At 38.1% G+C, this 23576-nt stretch overlaps 1 protein-coding gene across 2 annotated transcripts in view; it reads left to right on the top strand.

Moving 5' to 3' along the window:
* TTC39B (tetratricopeptide repeat domain 39B) overlaps positions 1-23576 on the top strand; it is an 81766-nt gene that overhangs the window by 39535 nt on the left and 18655 nt on the right. For both annotated transcript variants that reach the window (XM_066987992.1, XM_066987991.1), the window contains exons 3-13: positions 11192-11296; positions 13883-14014; positions 15002-15078; positions 16341-16408; positions 18418-18482; positions 18648-18753; positions 20160-20225; positions 21642-21750; positions 22631-22698; positions 22786-22845; positions 23169-23330. In XM_066987992.1, the coding sequence (XP_066844093.1) occupies positions 11192-11296; positions 13883-14014; positions 15002-15078; positions 16341-16408; positions 18418-18482; positions 18648-18753; positions 20160-20225; positions 21642-21750; positions 22631-22698; positions 22786-22845; positions 23169-23330 (1018 nt within the window). The remainder of the gene's footprint in view (positions 1-11191; positions 11297-13882; positions 14015-15001; positions 15079-16340; positions 16409-18417; positions 18483-18647; positions 18754-20159; positions 20226-21641; positions 21751-22630; positions 22699-22785; positions 22846-23168; positions 23331-23576) is intronic.

Genomic DNA, 23576 nt, shown 5'->3' with positions numbered 1-23576 from the left:
ACCTCATGCGGTTCACATGGTCCCTGTTCTCAAGCTTGTCCAGGTCACTTTGGATGGCATCCCGTCCCTTCTGTTGTATCAACACCACCGCTCAGCTTAGTGTCCTCTGCAGACTTGCTGAGTGTGCACTCAATCCCACTGTCTGTCACTGATAAAGATACTAAACAATACTGGTCTCAGGACAGACCCTGAGGTACACCACTCATCACTGTCCTCCACTTAGACATAGAGCCATTGACTGTCACTCTCTGGGTGCAATCATCCAGCCATTTCCTTATCCACTGAATGGTCCGCTCTTCAAATCCGTATCTCTTCAATGTGGAGACCAGGATGTCACGTGGGACTGTGTCAAAGGCCTTACAGAAGTCCAAGTAGATGACATTGGTTGGTCTTCCCTTGTTAACTGATGCAGTCACTCCATCACAGAAGGCCACCAGATTGGTCAGGCGCAATTTGCCCTTGGTGAAGCCATCCTGGCTGTGTTGGATCACCTCTTTGTCTTGCATGTGCCTTGACATTGCTTCCAGGAGGATCTGTTCCATGATCTTGCCAGACACAGAGCTGAGGCTCACAGGTCTGTAGTTCCTTGTGTCTTCCTTCCTACCCCTTTTAAAAATGGGAGTGATGCTTCCCTTATTCCATTCACCAGGGACTTCACCTGACTGCCAGGACTTTTCAAATATGATGAAGAGAGGCGACTACATCAGCCAGTTCCCTCAGGCCCCTGGGATGTATGTCATCAGTCCCCATGGACTTGTATGTGTTTAGTTTCATCAGGTGGTCTCAAACCTGCTCTTCTCTTACAGTGGGTGGGACTTTGCTGCCCCAGTCTCCATCTATGGGTTCAGGGAAACAGAAGACTTGGGAAGCCTGACTGGTAGTGAAGACTGAGGTGAAGAAGTTGTTGAGTACCTCAGCCTTCTCCATTTCTGTTGTTACCAGTTCATCCTTCTCATCCGTCAGAGGGGGTACACTCTCCTTGGACTTTCTTTTCTGAGTAATGTATCTATAGAATCCCTTCCTGTTCTTTGCATCCCTTGCCAAGCTCAGTTCCATCTGTGCCTTGGCTTTCCTGATCCCATCTCTGCACATCTGGACTGCATCCCTGTACTCTTCCCAGGCCACATGTCCCTGCTTCTACTGCTTGCGAATTTCCTTCTTGTGCCTCAGTTTGACCAGCAGGTCCTTGCTCAGCCATCCTGGTTGTCTGCCCTCCCTGCCCACTTTTTTACACAAGGGGATGGAGAGTTCTTGTGCTCTAAGGAAAACATCTTTAAAGAGCTGCCAGTTCTTCTTAGCTCTGTTGTCCCTAAGGACAGTGTTCCAGGGGATCTTGTCCACTAGGTCTTTAAATAGCTTGAAGATTGCTCTTTGGAAGTTCGGGGTCCTGACTTGCTCTTTGCCAGGCCCATATTCCTCAAGATCACAAACTCAACCAGGGCATGGTCACTGCAGCCCAGACTGCCTCCAGTCTTCACCTCTTTAATGAGCTCATCTGTGTTGGTGAGCACCAGGTCGAGTAATGTTTCTTCTCTCGTTGGTTTGTCCAATACCTGGACCTGGTAGTTATCCTCAATGTACTCTAGGAATCTCCTGGATTGCTTACAGCAGGCTGTTCAGTATTCCCAGCAGACATCTGGGGTTAATGTGTTTGTAGTGTGTGCATTGTGTGGTCTTTTTTCTTTTCTTTGTGTTTGTTTCAGAAAACCATGGGTAGTAGAATAGATCATAGTATAGTAAGCATTCAGAGTAACTTGTCTGTTTGTTGGTTAAAACAGCACTGGGTAGTTTTGCTGCCAGTGGGGTTTCCTTAAATGAATGTTTAGCATACAGACTACGAGCATGCGTTGGTGAAGTTTTGAAACAGTGAATACACTACGCCTTCAAAGAAATTACGTTATCAAGTCTGTCTTGCATCAGAATGAAATGTTTGTGAATGTTTCCCATAAGCTGATAACATTTCCGTTGAATATGTAAACTGCACACATTTTATGTATGCAAAATTCATGCTTCTCATAAAAAGGATGTGTGCAGAATGAATGTAGAATTTGCTCTGGAGATAAACCCGATAGTAGTTTTATTTTATAGGCTAAAAAAGAAGTTTGTGTCCTTGCTATACTGGTCAGATAGTTGCAGTTTGCAGAATTTTTATATTAATAGTGATAATAGCCTAGAATAGGAAGTGAATTATGTTAATTGGAAATCATTTCAAGTATCTTGCCTTTTTCTGGTGTGTGATTGTAAGTGGTGTGCAGTTTGGATTTCAGAGGAAATTTTAAAACAGTTTTCAAGAAGCTTTTTGTTTACTGTAGAAAGAACTGTTTTTCATATGGTCTTACATCCTTCCTTGCTGATTTTTTTAAATTAACACATTGGGTTAAGAGTCCTTTTTGTTTGTGAATTGGAAGTGATTGACAACTTAAAAATGTTCAGATCTCTTACAATGTAAATGATTTAAGCTACTTTCATTTGTTAGCTGCAAGAAACATCTAAATGTGAGAAAGCTGACACAATTTGATTCCACGTTTGTGCATTGTTCTCCAAATGTGAATAATACTTAGCATACGTAGAAAGAGAAAATCCAGCCATATGGAGGTTTGCCTGATAAACTATGCTTTTTCAGATGCTGAAAGAGGTTTACCAGCACTAGCAAAGTTTGGGGTGGTGAGGGCTGTGTGTGGTTTCTTATGGAGGAATAAGTAGTTCTCAGTGAGGGAGTTGCATGCTCTTAATATGCTCAAGCATGATGCCCAAAATATTCTTTGAAGTATCTGTGCATTTTTTTTTTTTTTTGAAAAAACAAAACAAAACCAATCCCCCACTTATGAGTGTTTAGGAGTACTCTCTTGGAATAAGAAGAAAAATCCAACATAACTAGAAAGCTTTGCTTTTGCTTTCGTTACAAGAAAGCTAGTCTTTGCTTTTATGAACGTTTTCTAATGTTCACAGTATGTGAATCTAAACTGTACTTACCAAGGAGACTGCAAACCTTCAACTACGCTTAACAGAACAATCTGTGACTTAAAATGTAGACCTAACACAATGTTTTTTTTTTTAAAGAAGACAAGGTAAATGCCCAAACTCTTTTGTAGGCAGTAAGATGATTTTATGATAACCTTCATTTGAGGTATTGGTAAGTGTCAGCAAATAACATTGCCTATTAGGAAATTACCCAAAATAGATTTTGGCACACCTCTAGCCAGAAGAGCAGAGTATTACTATTGGCTCATATGTAAGTGATGAATGAGAGGGATAAGGTGAAACAGGTTTTTCTTCTCAATCGCTCTCTTAATGGTGAGGTCAACTTCAAAATGTGAAGGAAAATAACAGAAGAAAGATCTTCAGATTGCAAAAGCAATAACTGAGTTATTGGAATGCTTCTTCGGATATAATGGACACACATGGATGTATGTTACTGTTAATGCGAAAGCAATTACCACAGCAGATTGGAAATCTTTATAGTTGCTAGCTGCATCCATGAAATGAAGGCCAAATGCAGTCCTGTAATTTACTGCTGATCTGAGGCATAGCTCAGAATTAAAAATGTATCAAAGAGGATGCCAGGGACAGAAAGCCTTCCTGCTGCAGTAACACAAAGTACCAGGGTCATTTGAGTTAAATAAGTGATGGGTGATGTGGCAGTTTTTAAGTGTATTGCTAAATACTAAGACCAGCAGAGAGACTGTCAGGAATGTTCTGGAGTGTTAATATGTAAAATAGAGAAGTTCAGTTGAGAGGAACTTAAAAAGACCATGGAGTCCAACTGCCTGACCTCCTCAGGGCTCTCTGAAAGCCAAAGCATGTTACTGAGGGCATTGTCCAAACGCCTCGTGAACACCAAGAGGCACGGGGCACCAACCACCTGGCTAGGAAGCCTGTCCCAGTGCCTGACCACCCTCACGGCACAGAAATGTTTCCTAATGCCCAGCCTGGCCCTCCCCTGGCGCAGCTCCGTGCCGTGCCCCTGTGCCCTGCCATGGGTGACCAGGAGCAGAGACCGGCACCTTCCTGCACAGACCTGGACACAATAGTCAAGGTGAGGCCACATCAATGCTAAATCACCTCCATGTGCTATGCTGTGTTAATGCACCCCAAAATGCAGTTTGCCCTCCTGGCTGCCAGGGCACACAGCTGGCTCATGTTAAACCTGCTGTTGACCAGCACCCCCAGGTCCCTTTCTGCAGGGCTGCTCTCCAGCCACTGGTCTCCAAAACTGTGCCTGTGAACAGCATTACTCCGTACCAGGTGGGGTACCTGGCATTTACCCTTGTTGAATTTCATGTCTTTGATGATTGCTCAATGCTCCAATACATATCTTGATGCCTCTGCAAGGCCTCTTGTTCCTGCTGTGAGCCAACAGCAGCTCCCAGTTAAATAGCATCAGCAAACTTGCTAAGGGTGCACTCCAACCCTACATTCAGATAGCTGATAAAAATGCTGAACAAAACTGGCCGTAGATGTGAGACCTGGAGAAAAAGAATTGAGCCTTGGGGAACACATGTGAGATGTGAACATGAAATGACGATTTTATCATCTCTGTATGAACTGTGACATTTGATGTTGTAATGTGAGTACAGCTTTTGATCTTGTCTGGGAGAAAGTCTTCCAGGGAGACAGTGGATTCCAACACCCTGAGACGGGAAGGCTTGAGTTTACTTTATGAAGTGTGTATAGTAGTGCACACCAGCACAGAAATCTGTACCTCATGGAGGAAGCGCTCTGCATGGTAATCCTGCAAAGGAGGGAGGGGAAGAGGGTTCCTATCAGCTAAAGGTGTCAGAATCACCACTGATCTTGGACATTACAGAGCATGAATACATTTAAAATAAAGCAGTGTTCAAAAGGACCGTGAGCTTGCTAGCCAAGAAAATGGAACAACTGAACAGATTCAAGCGAGGCTCGTCTGCAATTTACTGTTAAGAAATCATGTTCTGAGGCAGGAATGGTGGCAATCAGTGCAAATGTAGGATTTTGTTTTTTAAATTTTTTTTAGAAAAGTAACTTATTTGAAATCTTTGAAATTAACCAGCCGTTTCCACTTGCTGGTAAGACAGAGCAAATAGAATGTATGGTCTAACCAGGCATGTACTGAATGAAATTAGTTTCCTAAAAAAAACAAGTGTGAAGCATGAACAGAGAAGCATTGGTACACAGTGGTACCCATGGTTTGTTACTGAGGGACTAAGTCTTTTCCTTCCTCATATATCAGAAACAAAACCGAGCCTACTAATGTAGGCAAGTAAAAGTGAATTTTTGACAGCAATCTATTTACAGATGCTATTTTTGGAATTAGCTAATAAAATCGAGTATTCTGCAAAACTTTCATTAGGAATTACTCTTATGTCTTGATGCTATTCTTTTTGAGAGCTTGATGCTTAAGATTTTTAAAGGAGACATGTAAACACATGTACATTTCTTTATTACTCATACAAATACTTTAAACAATTTTATTCATATATTCATACACAGTCTAAATACACTAATATACATTTTCTTTGCTTATATTTAGTAAATTAAAACGCTTATCAGGACAATATTGAGTAACAAAGATAGGATCACATGCATACTTATTTCTGATGATCTTTGTTAATGGGAAACATTTAACCAGTTGAACAGATGTAAATGAAGTTTAAAGTCCACTGTTTTGCGAAATAGTCAGGGTGCTTCATAGCCTAGATTCAGTGGTTTTCTCCATCCAGACTCTGGAAAGAATTTTACTTCAGGAGTATGAACAGTTGTTAAGATCTCAGGCCTTGGCAGGTGTCCAAACTAAATACTCAGATGGGTTATTTTTTCTGGATTAAAAGCTACAGTATGCAAAAATACAAAACAAGTTTGTGGTTCATAGAATCATAGAATATCCTGAGTTGGAAGGGACCCATAAGGATCATCAAGTTCAACTCCTGCCACCGCACAGGTCTGCCCAAAAGTTTAGACCATGTGACTAAGTGCACAGTCCAATCTCTTCTTAAATTCAGACAGGCTTGGTGCAGCGACTACTTCACTGGGGAGCCTGTTCCAGTATGCAACCACCCTCTTGGTGAAGAACCTCTTCCTGATGTCCAGCCTAAACTTCCCCTGCCTCAGCTTCACACCGTTCCCACGGGTCCTGTCACTGGTGATAACAGAGAATAGGTCACCTGCCTCTCCACTCCCTCTCGCGAGGAAGCTGTAGGCTGCAATGAGGTCCCCCCTCAGCCTCCTCTTCTCCAGGCTGAACAGGCCCAGTGACCTCAGCCGCTCCTCATACGTCTTCCCCTCTAGGCGCTTCACCCTCTTCGTTGCCCTCCTCTGGACACTCTCCAACAGTTTCATGTCCTTGTTGTACTGTGGTGCCCAGAACTGCACACAGTACTCGAGGTGAGGCCAGACCAGCGCAGAGCAGAGCGGGACAATCACTTCCCTCGACTGACTAGCGATGCCGTGCTTGATGCACCCCAGGATGCGGTTGGCCCTCCTGGCTGCCAGGGCACACTGCTGGCTCATATTCAACTTGCTGTCAACCACAACCCCCAGATCCCTCTCTGCAGGGCTGCTCTCCAGCGTCTCATCGCCCAGTCTGTACGTATAGCCAGGGTAGCCCCATCCCAGGTGCAGGACCTGGCACTTGCTTTTGTTAAACTTCATGTGGTTGGTGATTGCCCAGCTCTCCAATCTGCCCAGATCTCTCTGCAAGGCCTTTCCACCCTGATCCGAGTCCACAACTCCTCCAAGTTTGGTGTTGTCGGCAGATTTGCTCTGAACACCTTCTAGTTCTACATCCAAATCATTTATAAAGACATTGAAGAGGACTGGCCCTAAAATGGAGCCTTAAGGGACCACACTAATGACCATCCGCCAGCCAGATGTGGCCCCATTAACCACAACACTTTGAGCCCTGCCCATCAGCCAATTGCTCACCCATCGTATGATGGTTTTGTTAAGTTGTATGCTGGACATTTTGTCCAGTAGGATCCTGTGGGAAACCGTGTCATAAGCTTTGCTGAAGTCCAAAAAGATCACATCAGCTGGTTTCCCTTGATTGACTAGATGGGTGATCTTATCATAAAAGGAAATCAAATTTGTTAGGCAGGACCTACCCTTCATGAACCCATGTTGGCTGGGACCAGTGATTGCATTGTCCCCCAGGTGCACTTCAATAACTTCAAGGATCATCCTCTCCATAATTTTACCAGGCGCTGACGTGAGACTGACAGGCCTGTAATTGCTAGGGTCTTCTTTCTTACCCTTCTTGAAAATTGGCACAACATTTGCCAGCTTCCATACTGGCTTTGATACTTTTTTTTCCCTTAAACTAAAGATACAGAAAGAGTGAATGTGTGATGTGAAGAGAGAAATACTCTGTATGTCCCCCAGAAGGGTTTCTTGGTCTGTGGTTTGTTTTTTTTTTTTTTTTTTTTTTGCTTCAGAAATGAATGGTGGAAAGTGTCTTCAGTATAAGAATTGTAAGGCAAAGAGATTTACATTTAAGATTTTGTATTTGATGTTCTAATTTTTCACAGTTTTTTTTTTTCAAGTTTAGGTCTGAGAAGTCAAAGTCTCCTGTTAATATCAGTGCAAGTAGCCTCACAAAGATAAAGAAGCCTGTGTGCACTGAAACTAGAAGAAGGAAGTTCTTAAGCCCTGTGTCACCAATAGCAAATAGCTGTTTTCTGATTAAAAACAAACAAACAAACCTGAATGCTTAATATACCACTTTCCATTTTCCCCTCATCAAGGAGGAGCTGGTAGGAAGGATTAATCAGGTTGTTAAACACTTAGAGGAGAGAGTCCGAAATCAAAGAGATTAAGCAAACCTTATTAAAAGGGAAAAACAGAAATTGTATGTGATCTGTTGAAGTTGTAAAGAAAATGGTGTCTAGTTTTGTAGCCATCTTGGAATAACGCTACTATGTCGGCTTCCCCCCCCCCCCCCCCCCCCCCACTTTTCATTGAGAGGTGAGATTCAGAGATTTGTCATAATATATGTAGCAGGGGGGAAACTGAAAAATAAATGTATGGATTTACTCAAATACACTGCTATCATTGAGTAGCCTTTATTATCAACAGTCCAGTGAAGATAATTCATACAAACCTATATACTGAAAGATTTAGGACTTGGAAAATGAAGAAGAAAGAAGGGAAAACAACCATCACTCTTTTTTTTTTTACAGTTCATTTGCAAAACTTCAACCGAAGTAGTCCCAAAGCTATGGCTTATAATAAAACCAAAGAATTTACATTTAAATGCACACTGTAAACTTTCTGAATAAAGATAAAATATCATAATATATTCATTTAATTAACGTAACTAACATGTAAAAAATGAATGTCTAGATAACAGATTGGGTACAATTAGCCAGCATAGTATGAGTTGTGAATTGTACCCTTATATTCTGTATTTATATTGTATCTTATATTCTGTGTGAAGAGCAGCATGCAAACAACAACAAAATGCTGACTCTTTTTCATCTGCATTTTGTTATTATTATTTATGTATTTTTATGTAGACCTAAATAAAGTTTCCATGCAACAACTTTCCTGATGTATTTTTTTAAAAAAGTAGAAGGCAGGTTGCATGTCTAGCTTAAAGATAGCTAAGTGAGAGAACATAAATGAATACAGGCAATGGGACACTGGGTTGTGTAGGCTAGAGATCAAAAGAACACAAATGGGTTAGATTTGCTCTCCATACGTTACTAATTAGTACTGGCTAGTAAAGACTTCAGTTACCTGTACCTATACAGCAGGGCAGTCATGAGCCACATTACAGTCCTAGTTCCCCAGGCATTCACTTAGGACAAGATACTGGGTGAAATCTGGGAGCGCAATCCTCTGGCAGTGAATCTTAAGCACCTGGGGAAGGAGAAGGCTGCTGTGCTGAGAAGACTCTTACTCTGTTTGCCTGTATCCCCAGCATGCCCCAAGGAGAAAATGTGTACAGGAAGTTCAGTAAAGCTCAGCGAGATGAAGAGCAGTGAAAAGACTGGATCATGAGGAGTTTGTTGAAATCTAGACTTTGCTGTATGGTGCAAGTAGCAAAGTAAGGGTTACAAAAATACATCTCGAGAATCAGTATTATATTTTGTGCCCTTTTGTCAGGACTTGTGTAGCTTAACTGTGTTATACCTTCTTTCATAAAGCAGACATGCTGGCAAGTTGTAGTGTTGTCAGAAGATACTAGGAATATCAGAATCAGTGAGATGTCTAATAAATATTTTAAATTTTCAGGTGAGGAGAAGCCTCTAGATGACCAGCAATAGAGTGCAAGGACTGGTAACATATCACAACCATAGGTATCCCCAACAACCAAGTTGTCATGCATAAGCAAAGACTTCCAAGGAAATAGAAACTTTGCCTTTGATGAGCTTTCTACTGGGCTTTAATTTCTAGAAATTATTCTTGAAATAATTGCATTAGGAAGAGAGTTAGAGCCAGGATGTAAAGAGGACCTGTACCTTTATCTCATCACTTAAATAAAAAAAAGGGCTTTTGAGGGTCATGAAAGCATATGTTCTTAGACAAATGGCTAAAGTGGTATTAGTTCATCAAGGCCTTGTTACTTGCTTTTACTGTTCTGTAGTATTTTGTTAATTCAAGAGATTTATAAAAGACAAAAAGTAAAATAAACTGTAAAATTATTAAAATATTTGAACAAGGGTTACTTTTCCTTTGTTGACAAAAGCTACTGTAAAATCATGGTAGTATGTGATCATGTATATGTGATTTGTATTGTCAGTTGGCCAAAACCTTCTATATTATTTTTGTAGGGATTGCTTCAATATTATAATCAGCAGAGCACCATCAAATAAGAACAACAAAAAATCTGTCCCTAAATAATATCTAGTGTGTAGATTTCTACTCTTTTTTGGCCAAACTATGCCATGGCTCAAGGCCCAGGATGTGTGACACTTTTTTGTTTTTGTTTGTTTGTTTTTAAACAGTATCTTGAAGACAGATTGGGAAGGAAGTGAACTGTTGGGCAATTCACAGATATGAAGTGCAAAATCTGCCTCTTGGTAGGCTCAGTAAATAGATCTTTAGTAGTTTCAAAGTACTCAGTTACAGATTTTGTATCTCTACAGAAGGATGAATTTTTCAAGTACTGCTCTAAAAAAAGAGAAGAAAGCTGAAAAAGTGTTTTTGGAGGTCATTTAGTCTTATCCTAATTTTCTGCCCCAGGAGAAATACAAAAAGCATAACTAATAATTTAAAGCTTTATTTTGGTGATGGAGAGTGCTAGAGGGGAGGGGAAATTGATTATTCTGTGTGAAAACCTGTCCAATCATATTCTAATATCCCCCCTCCCCCCCCTTTTTTTTCATGTGTGCGTTTTATGTTCAGATTTAGAACAGATGCGTTCACTTTTGTTTGTCTTTCATAAATTCCTCCTTCAGGATTCTTCTCTTCTGGTCAGCACTTAAATATTCATCTCATGGCCATGATCTGTTGCTTACCACTGCTTAACCTTTCTTGAATAAAGCCCATTATAGAGCCTAAACCTGTTGTTTTAAAGCTGTAGACAGATTATCTTTCCCAGATCCAGCTGTTCTGATTAAACGCTATGTAGCTGCTAGCTGTTCTTTACTACCAAGAATGCCCAGTGTGCTACCTGTTCCACTCATGGAGCAATTTGTGAGCGCTCCCAATGTCTAACAAAACTGGCTGAGGTAACACTTCTTAGATGCCTTGCTCTTAAGCAAGTGCAAGTGACTTTGCTTGAAGTGAATCGGGAAGAACAAAAGCTTTTTGCATGGCTGCAAGCCACTAGACAGGTCTAGTTTTGGACGTAGCTGTTTAGAGTGAATGTCTGTTTACTAGCTTTCTTGAATAAGAGTATTACTGTGTCATCTCTCTCCAGACTTAGATCTGAATACAAAATCTGACATTACATTTGTGTTAATACTGAGATGTGAGAGCTTAGGCACAATAACCTGTGTATTTGTTATACAAGTAGTAGTAAAAATGACTCCATTGCATACTGACTGGTAAACAGAGGATGACAAAGCCATAAACATCACTTTAGTAAGAAAAGAGAGTATTCCTGTGTAGCATGGATAAAGTGATAAGAATCTGACCTGGTTTTGTAAAGTCAGATTTTGAAAATGAACAATAAAATTGCTATGTAAGACCTGTGGAGTTATATAAGAAATATATATATAAATATATAAAATACATTTACAGATTGACTAAACTAAGATTCTTTTTTTAGGGCATCCAAAATGGATCTCAAGACAGCTCTGGAAGAATGTTCAATGGCACTGAATTTATTTCTAAACAATAAGTTCTCTGAAGCCCTGGAATTACTTCGTCCATGGTGAGATCATGTTATTTGCTTATGTTACTGTAAACAGATAGTGTGAAATGTGATAAGTGGTAGCTGAAGATTAATTTATAGCTCTGAAAATAATAGCTTTCATTTATTCCCTCTCGTCCAGAATCATTTCTCAGTATTCTGGGCCTGTAGCAGTGCACATATTTCTCCTTAAGTCCATCACAGACCTGTTAATGAAGCACTTAATTGGTTTGTTACAGTTTATCATTCAAGTTGTCTTTTCTAGTGCATAATGAAAAAATGGAAGAACAAGACCTTATCCAATGTATCTTTGATCAGAGAATTTGTGCAACGGAGCTGCTTTTTGAGCAGATTAGTAAAGCTAATTAGGAAAACTCTGAATTCTCTTTCTAATGCTTTTTAAAATAAATTACATCTGTGTGACAGTAGTGTTTACTTTTAAATCAAATCTTTCAGTTTAATGACTGTCTATCTTCTGCCCTGTTGCATTTGCTCAGTATAATTAAGTCTTCATAAATTGATGGAAACAGTTATGTAGCATGTTCTAGAGAGTGTGTGTGCTTTTGCTTTCATACTATCACTGTAATAAGAACAGTGTTGATGAACTTGGAAATAAACAATATCAATGGTTTATCTGCTTGCTCTGTTAGTTGTTCTGACTTTCAAGTTTTTGAAAGTACTCTCTTACCACTTCACTGAGATAAGATACAGAGGGGGCAGATCCCTTAGGAGTAGTGCTGAAGCCTATAAGAAATAGTACAAGCTAATTTGTTCTGGAAGGTGTTGCTAATAGTCACGCCAAATCATCTGCTGGGTCTCTTTCCATATCCGCATCCATTACAAGTGTAGGTAGCTAGAGGATACTGAAAGGTTGGTTGGGTGAGAGTAGCTGGCCTGTGACTGTGGGGAAAAGAAATACAGGCAGCTGGGATCAAACTCAAATTCATGGTCCTTTTCCTGTCTGCCTCCTGAAGATGCATGTAGTGGGTATTTCAGTGAGGGGTTCCTGTAGCACGTGTAGGTAGAGTGGCATAAAGTTCTTGCTCTGTTGCTTGGTAATAGTAAGTTGGAGTAAAAATGATGTGTTGGTGATTTTAAGAAGGTAGACTACAAGATTACATGTAGTAGAGCAACATTTTGAGAACTCCCAGCTGCACTTCTGTATGCTAAAACTTTATTTTGGGGTATTATTGCAAAATACTTAGTACCACACACAAGGTTTGTGCATGTATGTATTAATGAATGCACATACATATATTTCCAAAATTTTAATATATATTTCCTTATATATATTATTTTGCCTTATAAAATAAAAAAGCACTGTAATTCATACCCCATTTTATACTGCAGTTTTTTTACATATAGTGAAGTGTTTGTTTCAGTTGATGTATGCTATGAAGAAAAATAATATTATAAACTCCATGGTTTCAGTACTTTGATTTCCTGGCAGCTAATAGACTCTGAGCCTCTTATACAGTATATTCAGCTAATCTGCAAAGGAGGACTTAGCCCAGCAAAGAAACAAAAAGCCACCTTTCAAAAAGTAAAAGCCCAATTGTTTTACAGAAAAATAGCCTTTTAATTAAAGTTAGACTTGAGTCTTTAAAATACCTAAATAAAAATAAGGGAAAGAGTTGACATCTTTAAAAAATAAACATCCCAAGGATCTGTCTTCCTTTCATCTGCCAAAGTTTTCTGTCTTCAAAACTGTGCTTGTGGTGTGGCTCGTTGATTGAAAAAACGTTGAGGAAACTGGAGAGATCTAGCAAAGGGCTAGCAGGATAGCTAGAAAACTAATACATATGACTTCTGAGATTGTAAGCTGAGCTTGTTTCAGTTTGGCAAAAAAGACTTAGGGGATTAATCTAATAGTGGTTTGTAGCTATTGAGGGGAAGTTGCAAAGATAGAGATAGTCTTATCCATAGTGGCAGATGGTAAAACAAGAGGCAGTTGCCATAAGTTGAAGCTTAGGAGGTTCAAACTGGTCATTAGGAAAAAGTACGTCGAATGACTAGTACAGCACCAGAGGAGTGGGCAGATTTCATTTTCCTGAAGCTTTCAAAACGCAGCTGGTAGGTTTCACTTCAGTTTCCCCTTGCCAACAGTTGCTTTGATTGTGTGATAAATTTTTTTGGATGTTATGAAAGCCAGGCTGATTCACAGTAGCCTTTTATGCAGGACTGAGCACATGGGTACTGGCCTTTCACAGATACAGATCGTTGTATCTCTGGATCAGTTACTAATTTTATAAGGATGTCCCTACCTCTTATGTTAAGTGAAAGCAGAGCTGAAGGAGTATTTATGTCAAGGCTTAATTAGCTAAATTAAACAGATACGCCAGTGGACTATAAATGGGAGTATAATTAAGTGCAAATGTTTGTGTAACCCAGTTTGAATATTTTCTGGGACTTGCTGCAAGTCCCTTGTAGAGGTAGACAAGTAGCACTGTGGGGAAGATTGTATTTACTTGGTTGTCCCTAACTCTATTTTCTTGCTTTATTCTTCTGTCTTTACACAAACTCATGTAGGTGTCTCAGACAGCATTTAATTTTGTCTTTTAATTTAAATTTTGGTTAAAATGCACAAGACTTGTATGTTTGCCGTAGGTCTAAAGATAGTATGTACCATGCCCTCGGATACAGCACTATTTTAGTTATGCAAGCTGCTATGACCTTTGAACAACAGGATATACAAATGGGAATTTCTACAATGAAAGAAGCTTTGCAAACCTGCCAAAGGTAAACTTGAGAAATTTACATTTATGAGGTACTTTTTTTTGAGGTTCCTCATTTATGATTTTTTTTTTTTTTTTTTTTGCTATGCATCATGTTAAATTGTAATGTCGTAATTTCATTGATGGGGCCCTGCCCTTTTCAGTATGCAGAAGAGTGTAAACAGATGATAAGCAAATGCTTAATATTTGTAGTGACTTACTTTCTGGCTTGTAAAAGGCAGTCCTTTTCTGAATGTAGAGTTGTGTATTTGGCTTCTGCATAAGGCTGAGGTATTTGTAAATAGCAGTGAATGCGTTTTTGTAATGGCATACCTTAAGATAAACCTTCACCTTATAATATGAATAATTGAGGTCTGTTAAAACAAAGATGTGTGACTGATACGGGATGTCCAGTGTAAAATTCCATATCTGACATAAATACGTCAGTATTTTATGACCTTTTATGTTCTCATTTTTGTTGAAAACGTAGCTCCTTGATTTTCATTGTAGTTCTGAGATCAGGTTTGAGAACAAATGGAAGAATAACTTAAAATTTTTATGATTTTTTTGAGTGTCTTGCCCAGCATTATAAAGAACTCTGCAGCAGTTTTGTTAATTACCTTGTGTGACTTTTTCTCAAAAGTCTTGTTTTAAAAGCTAGAGGTCCAGTGAGAAACTGTTTAGCATGTGATACATGTGATTCATTCCCCAGCAGTGTTCTTGCATGTGAGCTGAGTTAGGCGGGAACCCCGTGGTTGGAACCAGGGAATGGTATGCTCTTGTATACTTAGCATAGATTAAATGCATACTTGAAAGGTAATTTAAGGTTGCATAGGCTTCTGGGCCTGTCAGCGGCCATGATTAGACTAAAAAAATTGTAGCTATTGACCTTCCTAAGAATGTCTACAATTTGTGGTTGGAAATAGTTAAGAATTATAAATAAGTTCAAGTTCTTGTTGAAATGTCACTTATGCTACATGGGTTTCTTTTCTTCCATGTATGACTGATTCAGATTCAGGAAAAGAAACACAGTGGTAGAGTCCTTGTCCAATCTAGTTTCTAAACAGTCAGTGGATCAGTTGAGTGAAGGTAAGTGGTTTATAATACAATTAAAATAACAAAATGAAAAAAGCTCAAGAACACCCAGCCAACGCACACTAATATGCTTAACTCTTTAATTTGACTTCAGTGTCTTACAGTTAAAAAACAAGAAACAACCCCCTCCTCCCCTCAAAACCCTGCATGTTCCATCTTCAAATATTGCAAAGTCCTTTGGGAGCAATGCTGCTTAATGCAGACCAATCACTTATGTGTCCTTTTCAATGCATAGTTTCATGAAATGGTGTATACAGGCCTATTTATTAGTCTGAGCATGCATGATGAAGTAAGAGAGCAATGCTTTTGACAACCAGTTGCAGGACTGAGGAGAGGTTTTGTGTTGTTTTTTTTATTTTCTTTTTTTTTTTTTAACTTAAGACGATTGCCAAAAGGTTTAAGAATCATTGGTGCTGTGGAATAAGTCCTTATCCTTAGTTGTATTTGAATCTGAATATATTAACAAGTTTTGTGCTTGTCTGTTTTGCCTTAAGGTGTTTTGGGAAATGGTATCAGTACATTGTTCATGGCTCTGAAAATGCTGATCTACTATTTCCGATTCAGGCAGAATCAAGTATGCATTTTTTTCTAACCTGACACAAAAGAACCCTCTTAAATACTGGACACGTCAAACTCACCATGTGTGCATTGTACATACAGCAGCCTTATGCATGTGGCTGGTCTTGCAGCATGCAGTTACTCTCACTGCAGAGTAACTTGTGTCGTGTGTTAAGTCAAATGTTCTTTAGTGGTGCATGAGGACAGAAAGTCTGCCTGGGGCTTTCAGATTGCTTAGCATGACTCAGTAAAAACCTGTTTGTAACATCCTACTGGACTTAGGAAACAGCTGAGCTATTGTGAATGTTACTGTTCGTCTGCAGAAGTTTTCTAAGACATGGAAGGAGTGTTTGAGGAACTAGTTTCTTTAGGCTGATTTTTAAACGTAGTATCAATTGCACAGTGCAGGAGATCATCCACCAGAATGGTAAGTAGCTTTTGCCAAAGGCGGAAGACAGCTCTGGCAAGATCAAGGTTTTTGTCTGAGGAGAGGTGAAACAGAAAACTATTTTTAGCTAGCTTCTGAATTACTAGTTCTGATGGGATCTCTTTGTTACAGCTGCTATCCAGCAGTTATCAAAAGAGCAATGGCAGAATCCTACTTCTTCTTGGCAGCATTTTATTTGTTCCATTGACCTCGAGATGAGAATATTGACAACAGCTATGTTGACAGTAGATAACTTTTCTTTCTTGTATAGAGGAAATGCATGCTGAAATCTGCTATGCTGAATGTTTACTGCAGAAAGCAGCTCTCACCTTTGTACAGGTAAAATCAACTGTTCATTTTGTATCTCTGTGTAATAGTTTAATGGAAGGATGTTCATGCTTGTAGAACATAATCCCCACAGTAGATAAGTTATTAAAAAAACAAACTTCTTCCTATTTGAATGAATGTTACGTCATGACAGTGATTGAAAGTACAGCAAATGCTGTGCTATCCAGCAAAACTCTTGCTTTTTGTTTTGCTTCTATGAATAACCAAAGATATTATTGTTACCCAGGAATGAAAAACTGAAGGTACTATACAGATGGTAGATTTAAATTATAATGCCATCACTTCTAAAATAGTCTACGAGTTCTTCAAAAAGACATTCAAATATGAGGAAACATATGAGGAAGTGTTGTTTTAAAGTGCAGTGTTTTTTTTTGTTTTTTTTTTTTTCCACAAAAAAGATGGAATGTTACCAACTTAAAATATTACACCTGATGTGTGCTTGTCTTTAATTCAGTATCACTCTCTCTGCCCCTTTGAAATATTGTCAGGAACAATATGGTAATGAATTATTATAAAATGGGCATGCCTTAGCATTGCTGAGGTAATCTTATGGTTCACAGAAGGATCTGCACTTTGCTGCTGTCTTACGCTTCTTGTTTAGCTTGTGTTTCAGAGACTTAATGTTAGTGATCTAAAAATTGGTTAGAAAACAGGAGTTGTTTCCTCATACTTTCCTTGCTTGTGTGGATGTTCAACAAATGTTTAATTAACGTATTTTAGATAATTCCTTCAGATATAAATTATGAGAAAGCAGTGAAGCACAGAGACATATTAAGATCAGATGGGTCTAAAAGGTTAATTTAGCTCAGCTTTATAAACCACTTAATACAATACTTAGGCCAGAAGTGTCAGGAAATGTTAGTAGTGGAATGCCAGTCTTATAACTGCCTTTCTCTTTTCCTAATCAAACAAGAGCAAACCACTTTTTGGTTGTTTGTTTGCTTCTTGATTTTGTTTTTAAGCATGAAAGAATTTTTAAATATGTGTCTTCAACTTTGGGACTGTATGAAATGAAACACCTTTAAGGGAAGTGTATCCTTTCTCTTAAGCAACATCTGCCTGTCCATCATTTCAGTTCCATTGCAGTTTGCTGTAATACCCTACTCTGCTGATTGCTGCTATACCCCATATTTTTCATCCTTGACTGACCTTGATTCATCTGAGGATGATGATGATAATGAAAATGTAGTCAGTCAGAAAGAGGTAGCAAGAATGCTTGTACTAAAACATCTGCATTTGGTCGTCCAGTCTTTTAGACAGAACAGTTGAGGTTTTTCAAAATGATGATCCGTTTATGGAAGCCAACATTTCCTTCAGTTCCTGATTCTGATGCTCTTCTAATACTTCTTTTTATTTTTATTTTTCATGTCGTACATGCTGTACTTGGGTATTTAAATGGGACTCTTTAAATGCCTGCACGCATTCCCCTTCTGTGTTAATTCTAAGAGAAAAAATCTCTCCTGCTTAATTGTTAACCATCTTGCTATTCAGGAACTTATTTTTGATGGCTAATAGATTGTGGCTTTGATTTTCTAGAGGTGAATAAACACGTGTTGGGTAGTACGTGTAGTTACTGTTATTAGCAATGGGAATTAATCTGTTTAGGGGAGTTTTTGGTTTATCTTCTGCCAGGTCTTGGGCTTGCTTGTGTGTGTCAGAAACGGCTTTCCAAATTTTTTGTAAAGATTCCTACAGCACCATCTGGTGGAGAGTTTTTTTTTTTCACTTAGATGCATTAGAAATTTAGTTAATAGTAGCTCTGATCACTCTGCTTCTTTTTAGGGTGTAAAACTTGTCACATACAACAGAAAAATGTTTCCCTAACAACTTAATGCATTTGCTAACTTTAGTCTTAGAGATTATTCTAATAACTGAAATACATTTTTAAAATTTCAATGCATTTTAAGTCCTAAATCAATTAAAATGTAGCTTGAAGATTATGTCCGTGTATATGTAATAACTAAAAACATATTTTGTATAATTAATATTTTTTGTTTCAGGATGAAAATATGATCAACTTTATCAAAGGCGGCCTCAAAATTAGGACAAGTTATCAAATATACAAGTAAGTCCTTAGAAAACACTGAGGTTCAATGTCGGTATAAGGAGGTGCATTAATGCCTCCAAATTAATATATATATATATATATATATATAAATTATAATGATTATACTTCATATAGTTTCTAAGTCATGTTTCCCATCTCCCCCCTTTTTTCCTGTATCAAAAGAGAATGTCATCAGGTGCTACAGATGACTCAGGGGAACAAAAGCAAAAATGAAACTTATCACCAATTTGAAGGAGGAGTAAAACTTGGAATCGGAGCATTCAATTTGGTATGACTCTTTCAGACTGTATAAAGTCCATTGTAGTAATTCTGTAGGATTCTTTGCAAATAGGGTACTGTAATCCTATTTTAAAAATGTTTATAAAATGTTTTAAAAACAGAGGTGCATGTTTTGTAGCTTTTATGCAACATGAAAAGTGTAGTGGCTTTTTGCATGCATGCCTTCTAGGGTCTTTCTACTAATTTATTTTAAATAGTGTTTAATTTTATTTGACTAATTTATTTATGTATTTTTTAAGAGGAAAAGCAGCTACGTCTATCTATCTATGTATAGCAGGACTTTTTAAGATGCTTCTACAGTTGGTTACAGGATCCTCGAATGAATGTTTTTATGGTAACTCTCTCATGTATACCATTCTGTGGCTTCAATGGCATACTGTAGATTGGCACTGTGAATTAATGTAGATCATGAGCAAATTTGGGAGAACAAGCAGTAAGTTGCTGGATTTGTACAAGAGACAACTGGATACATCTGCTAGTGTTTTTATTTACAGTTTACTACATTGTCTTTTCACATACGTCATGACAGCAGTGAGAGTTGATTTTTGCTGGTATTTTAATTTCTGTGTCATTCCAGACTGGAGCTGGCCATTTCTGTGTATGGTCAGAGGAACTCAGGTTTTTATCTACACCTGTCAGTCTTTAAAACCCAAGCAACTGGTAGATGTCTCTGTACACAAGTGCTCAGACCTATCCTATTCTTCATGAAGTTTCCTCAGCAGGAAGCTTAACAGAAAAAGTCTGTTCTGGGCAGTGACTAGAGTGACTGGAGCTCACAAAAACTAACCTTCAAATAGACCTTCCAGTAATGTTTTCTGAAAAGATGGTTGTGATATTTAAAAGCTTTCTGTTGTGTTGAATGTGGAGATTGCAGCTACAAGAGGAGCAAAAAGTGCATGTAAAGGAGGGTAACAACAGCTAATACTTCTAAAAGAATAGCTTTCTGGTCTGCTAATTCCATGCTAGGAACAAGTAGAATTTTGTATACCATTGTATCATTCAACTGGGAATCAAGGAAAATAACAATAGATTGTAAGTGCTACCAAAATAGATAATACTTCCTTCTGATTCCATATGGCTCAAATTTTTTGAGTAATTCTGATCAACTGAAGACAGAAGGATCATTATCTGAAAAACCACAGATGGACTCTGTCTTGCTGTTTCTATGCTGGCTGATCATAAAGAGTTTGAGTTTTCCTTAAGCTGCAAACTGAGTGCATGTTGTTGATCATGCATGTCTATTTTTGAGTTCTTTTGTGTTTTACTTTTTCACTGACATGCAATGGCATTTGATACAGTAGTTAGCATTTTTGGTTGAAGCTTATAGTGGTTTTACACTTTTTTTTGAATGCATGTATTTTTTATATAACTTATTTTGTTTGCAATGTATTACAGATGCTGTCACTTTTACCAGGAAGGATCCTCCGACTTTTAGAATTTATTGGATTTTCTGGCAATAGGGTATGGGATTTGGAATTTTATTTGATTTTTCAAATTAGACTTTTCTCAGGTAACGATTGGGTGTGTTTATTATTATACATTTCACACTAGATGTATAATGATCTACATAGTTGATTAATATTTTAGTGTTATTAAAAAGATAAGTAGGCTAGATTATGCAGGCAGGAAAGTGCATATGGTGATATATGACTCTTGAGCAAGCAGGGGAGATGGCCAGTTTGCTTCAGAGACGGTTCCCTTCCCATTTCCCCCTTCCCATTTCTTCCCCTCCCCTTCTCCTTTCCCCTGTCCCCTTTCCCATTGTTCTATAAGTGTATTTTGCAGCCCTTTGCAACTCCTTTTGCCACCTACAAAAAAAGAAAAAAAAAGCAAAACACAGAACTACACATAACTGAATTTTGAGTTATTCATGAATCAAAGAGTCACCTTATGGTCTTACTGCTCTTAGCTTGTCCACAAGTACACTTTGTTTATATAAAATTAGACTTCAGTAGAGACCTTTTCATTCTGTTTATTCCTGTAAAAATTCTAGTTCACTGAGCTTCATAACGAAGCTCTTCGACAATACACATTAGTGCCCTTACTGAAAAGGTGATAAAAGCTGAAAGGAAAGGTGAACAATTTTGTAGTAACACAACATTTTTTGTATGGTGCTTGAATTCTCCTATAACTGAACAAGTTGCTATACAGTAAAACTTTTTTTTTTTTTAAATCAAAACTGTTACAATCTGTTTCTGAAGAGCAACTGGTCTTAAGAAGGGAACCTCTGAGCTCATCTTTTCAATCCCCAAACAGTCAAGCGGTCATTTAATGGGAATAAACTGGAATGGATAGGAAAATGTTTCATATGTAAGAACTGAATAAATCTCCATGAATCTTTTTCAATACTCAGAAATTGTATTGTAGTTTACGAAAACACTGTGTAGAAGTTGGTGTGTTAGTAGAGCTAATATTTTGACCAGAACCTCAAAATAGTGGCTGACTTGACAGGAGAAAATTAAGGATAACCAGGGATTTCTCCGAAGGAAGACTCTTGCGTAGAAGTAGCACTGAAGAAACTGAGAGAGTTTCCTACCAAACATAAAGACATTATTCTAAAAGGCTTATATCCAGAAAGCAGTGGAGAAAAGATTTAGACTTGTGTGGCTGCATGGTCTATGACATTGATACTTCACCAAAGCAGTTAAATGCATGGGTAATTTTATTCAGCATTGACTTAATCTACTCCTTGCTGAGTGCTGTCAGCTGTCAAAACTGTTTTGGTAGAATATTGTGTTGGATCTGAGATAATGAAATGCTGAATTATGAAATATTTGTATTTAAAAGGATAAACAATTCAGGTGAGCTAGAAATGATTAAAAGTACTATAGTACTATACTGATAACTAATTCTTCATGTGTTTGTATTTTTTCTTAGGAGTTAGGCCTCCATCAACTACAGGAAGGTGCATCTGGCAGCAGTTTGAGGGCCATTCTGTGTACTTTCACCCTGCTGGTTTATCATACTTACGTCTCCTTAATCCTTGGTGAGTCCCACTGTGTTCAGTCATGCTACACATTATGATAGATATTTTGTTTTTTGAACTGAATTTAGAAACTGTGGCTATTAGTTTTGTAAGAGGAGTTTGCTGTGTACTTAGTTACGATCTGAAAGTCAAGCCCCTAACAAAGCTATAATTACAAAAACAGCAAGGTAGATATTGTTATATTGACAACTTACTCCATTTGAAGGGCGGTCCTAACATGCAACTGCAAAATATCAGAAAACACTTCTCAGTTCAGATAAGTCCTTATAAATTTACATCAGATACAGAGACAGATACAGAGAAGGCTATCTCCACAAAGAGGTCTGTACTCCTGAATAATCTACTTGGAGGCTCAAACGTGAGGAAATAATTGCTTTTGCCACATGAACATTACTATTAATTCTGTATGCATCTTTGACATACATGTTTATGTTCTTTAGTTTCGAAGTATTTCAGTCCTTGTCCCTTAGGCTCATCAGGAAATTAGGGATAACTTCATTTCTTTCAGGTTCACCCGTACTTTGTAACTGAGCTCAAAATTAGTAAAGTGGGCAGCTGAAGAATGTTTTCATAACTTGCTAGAGCAATTACAGGGACTTGAAAATGGAAAAGGAATTTATAATGGAACGGTTTAAAGAATATTCATATATTTTAACCTTTGTCTAGTTACAGGCATTTGTTATCTTAAATGCTATTATTTCTAGTAGGACAAGAACTGATTTTTATAGAAACATGATCAAATAATATTTCTGCTTTTGAGTAGAGGTGGTCATTCTTTAATTTATTCAAGCCATAAATAGGATTTTGAAACCACAATCTTAATCTGTTACACTTTTTTTTTTTTTTAAGTAGACTAAGGTTGGTTTGTTGTGATTTCTAGGTACAGGGGACACCAGCCTTGAGGAAGCAGACAGTCTCCTTGAACCCTACCTCCAGAAGTTTCCAAATGTGTGTATTCTCAATAAATTTTGTAATAGTAATATATTTCCTTAAGCTTAAAGTAGTAACTAAGTATTTTTCTCCATTCCTTTCAAGGGTTCCATTATTCTCTTTTATGCTGCCAGAATAGATATACTGAAAGGAAATTTTGAAAAGGTAAATAAATTGTTTTCTTTTTAAGATTTTTATTTGTACAGTGTTCAGCTTGGGGTGAAAAAATATGTATGATTCATCTCGGTAACTATTTTAGTTGGACTGATAATTATGCTCATTTTCCTGTTTGTGTTTACTGTTAATATTGATTCCAGCTCTTATTCTAAGATAGGCTGAGAGAGAAGACTATTTCATTTTTCTAGTCAAGAGTATTCTCTGCTTGGGTGCTACAAACGAATTTGCTCTGTAATTAAATGTGGCTCTGTCATGGAGATTGAACCTGTAATTGAACCAATTTTCATTATTCTTACTTATCTAAATCCTAGGCACAGTTAACGTTCCAGGAATGCATAGCAGCCCAGCAAGAATGGAAGCAGATTCATCATCTCTGTTACTGGGAACTGATGTGGTGCTACACATTCCAGCAGAACTGGCTTCAAGCGTATCAGTATGCAGACCTGCTCAGCAAAGAGAACAGGTGGTCTAAGGTAAACGAGCAGGCAGATATTACTGTGTTATACCAGTAGCTGCTCCACAGTTAAATATGCATTTCGGTGTGCAGAATCAGTGTAATTTTTCCTTTCTTATGAACTCAAAAAGGGACTGTGGAACCAAATGGTACGTAAAGTTGTGTGGATAAGGGGGAATTTTTCTTACGGTACCATTACTAGAAATGCTTCAGTCTTGGGGTGCTTATCAGAATTAAGAGAAAGAATAGGGAGAGGAAAGCTGTT

Source organism: Anser cygnoides, chromosome Z (assembly GCF_040182565.1).
Source record: "Anser cygnoides isolate HZ-2024a breed goose chromosome Z, Taihu_goose_T2T_genome, whole genome shotgun sequence".
In the NCBI taxonomy this organism is placed as follows: Eukaryota; Metazoa; Chordata; class Aves; order Anseriformes; family Anatidae; genus Anser; species Anser cygnoides.
The sequence above is the reverse complement of the archived record's forward strand: the minus strand, read 5'-3'. Positions and strand labels throughout refer to the sequence as shown.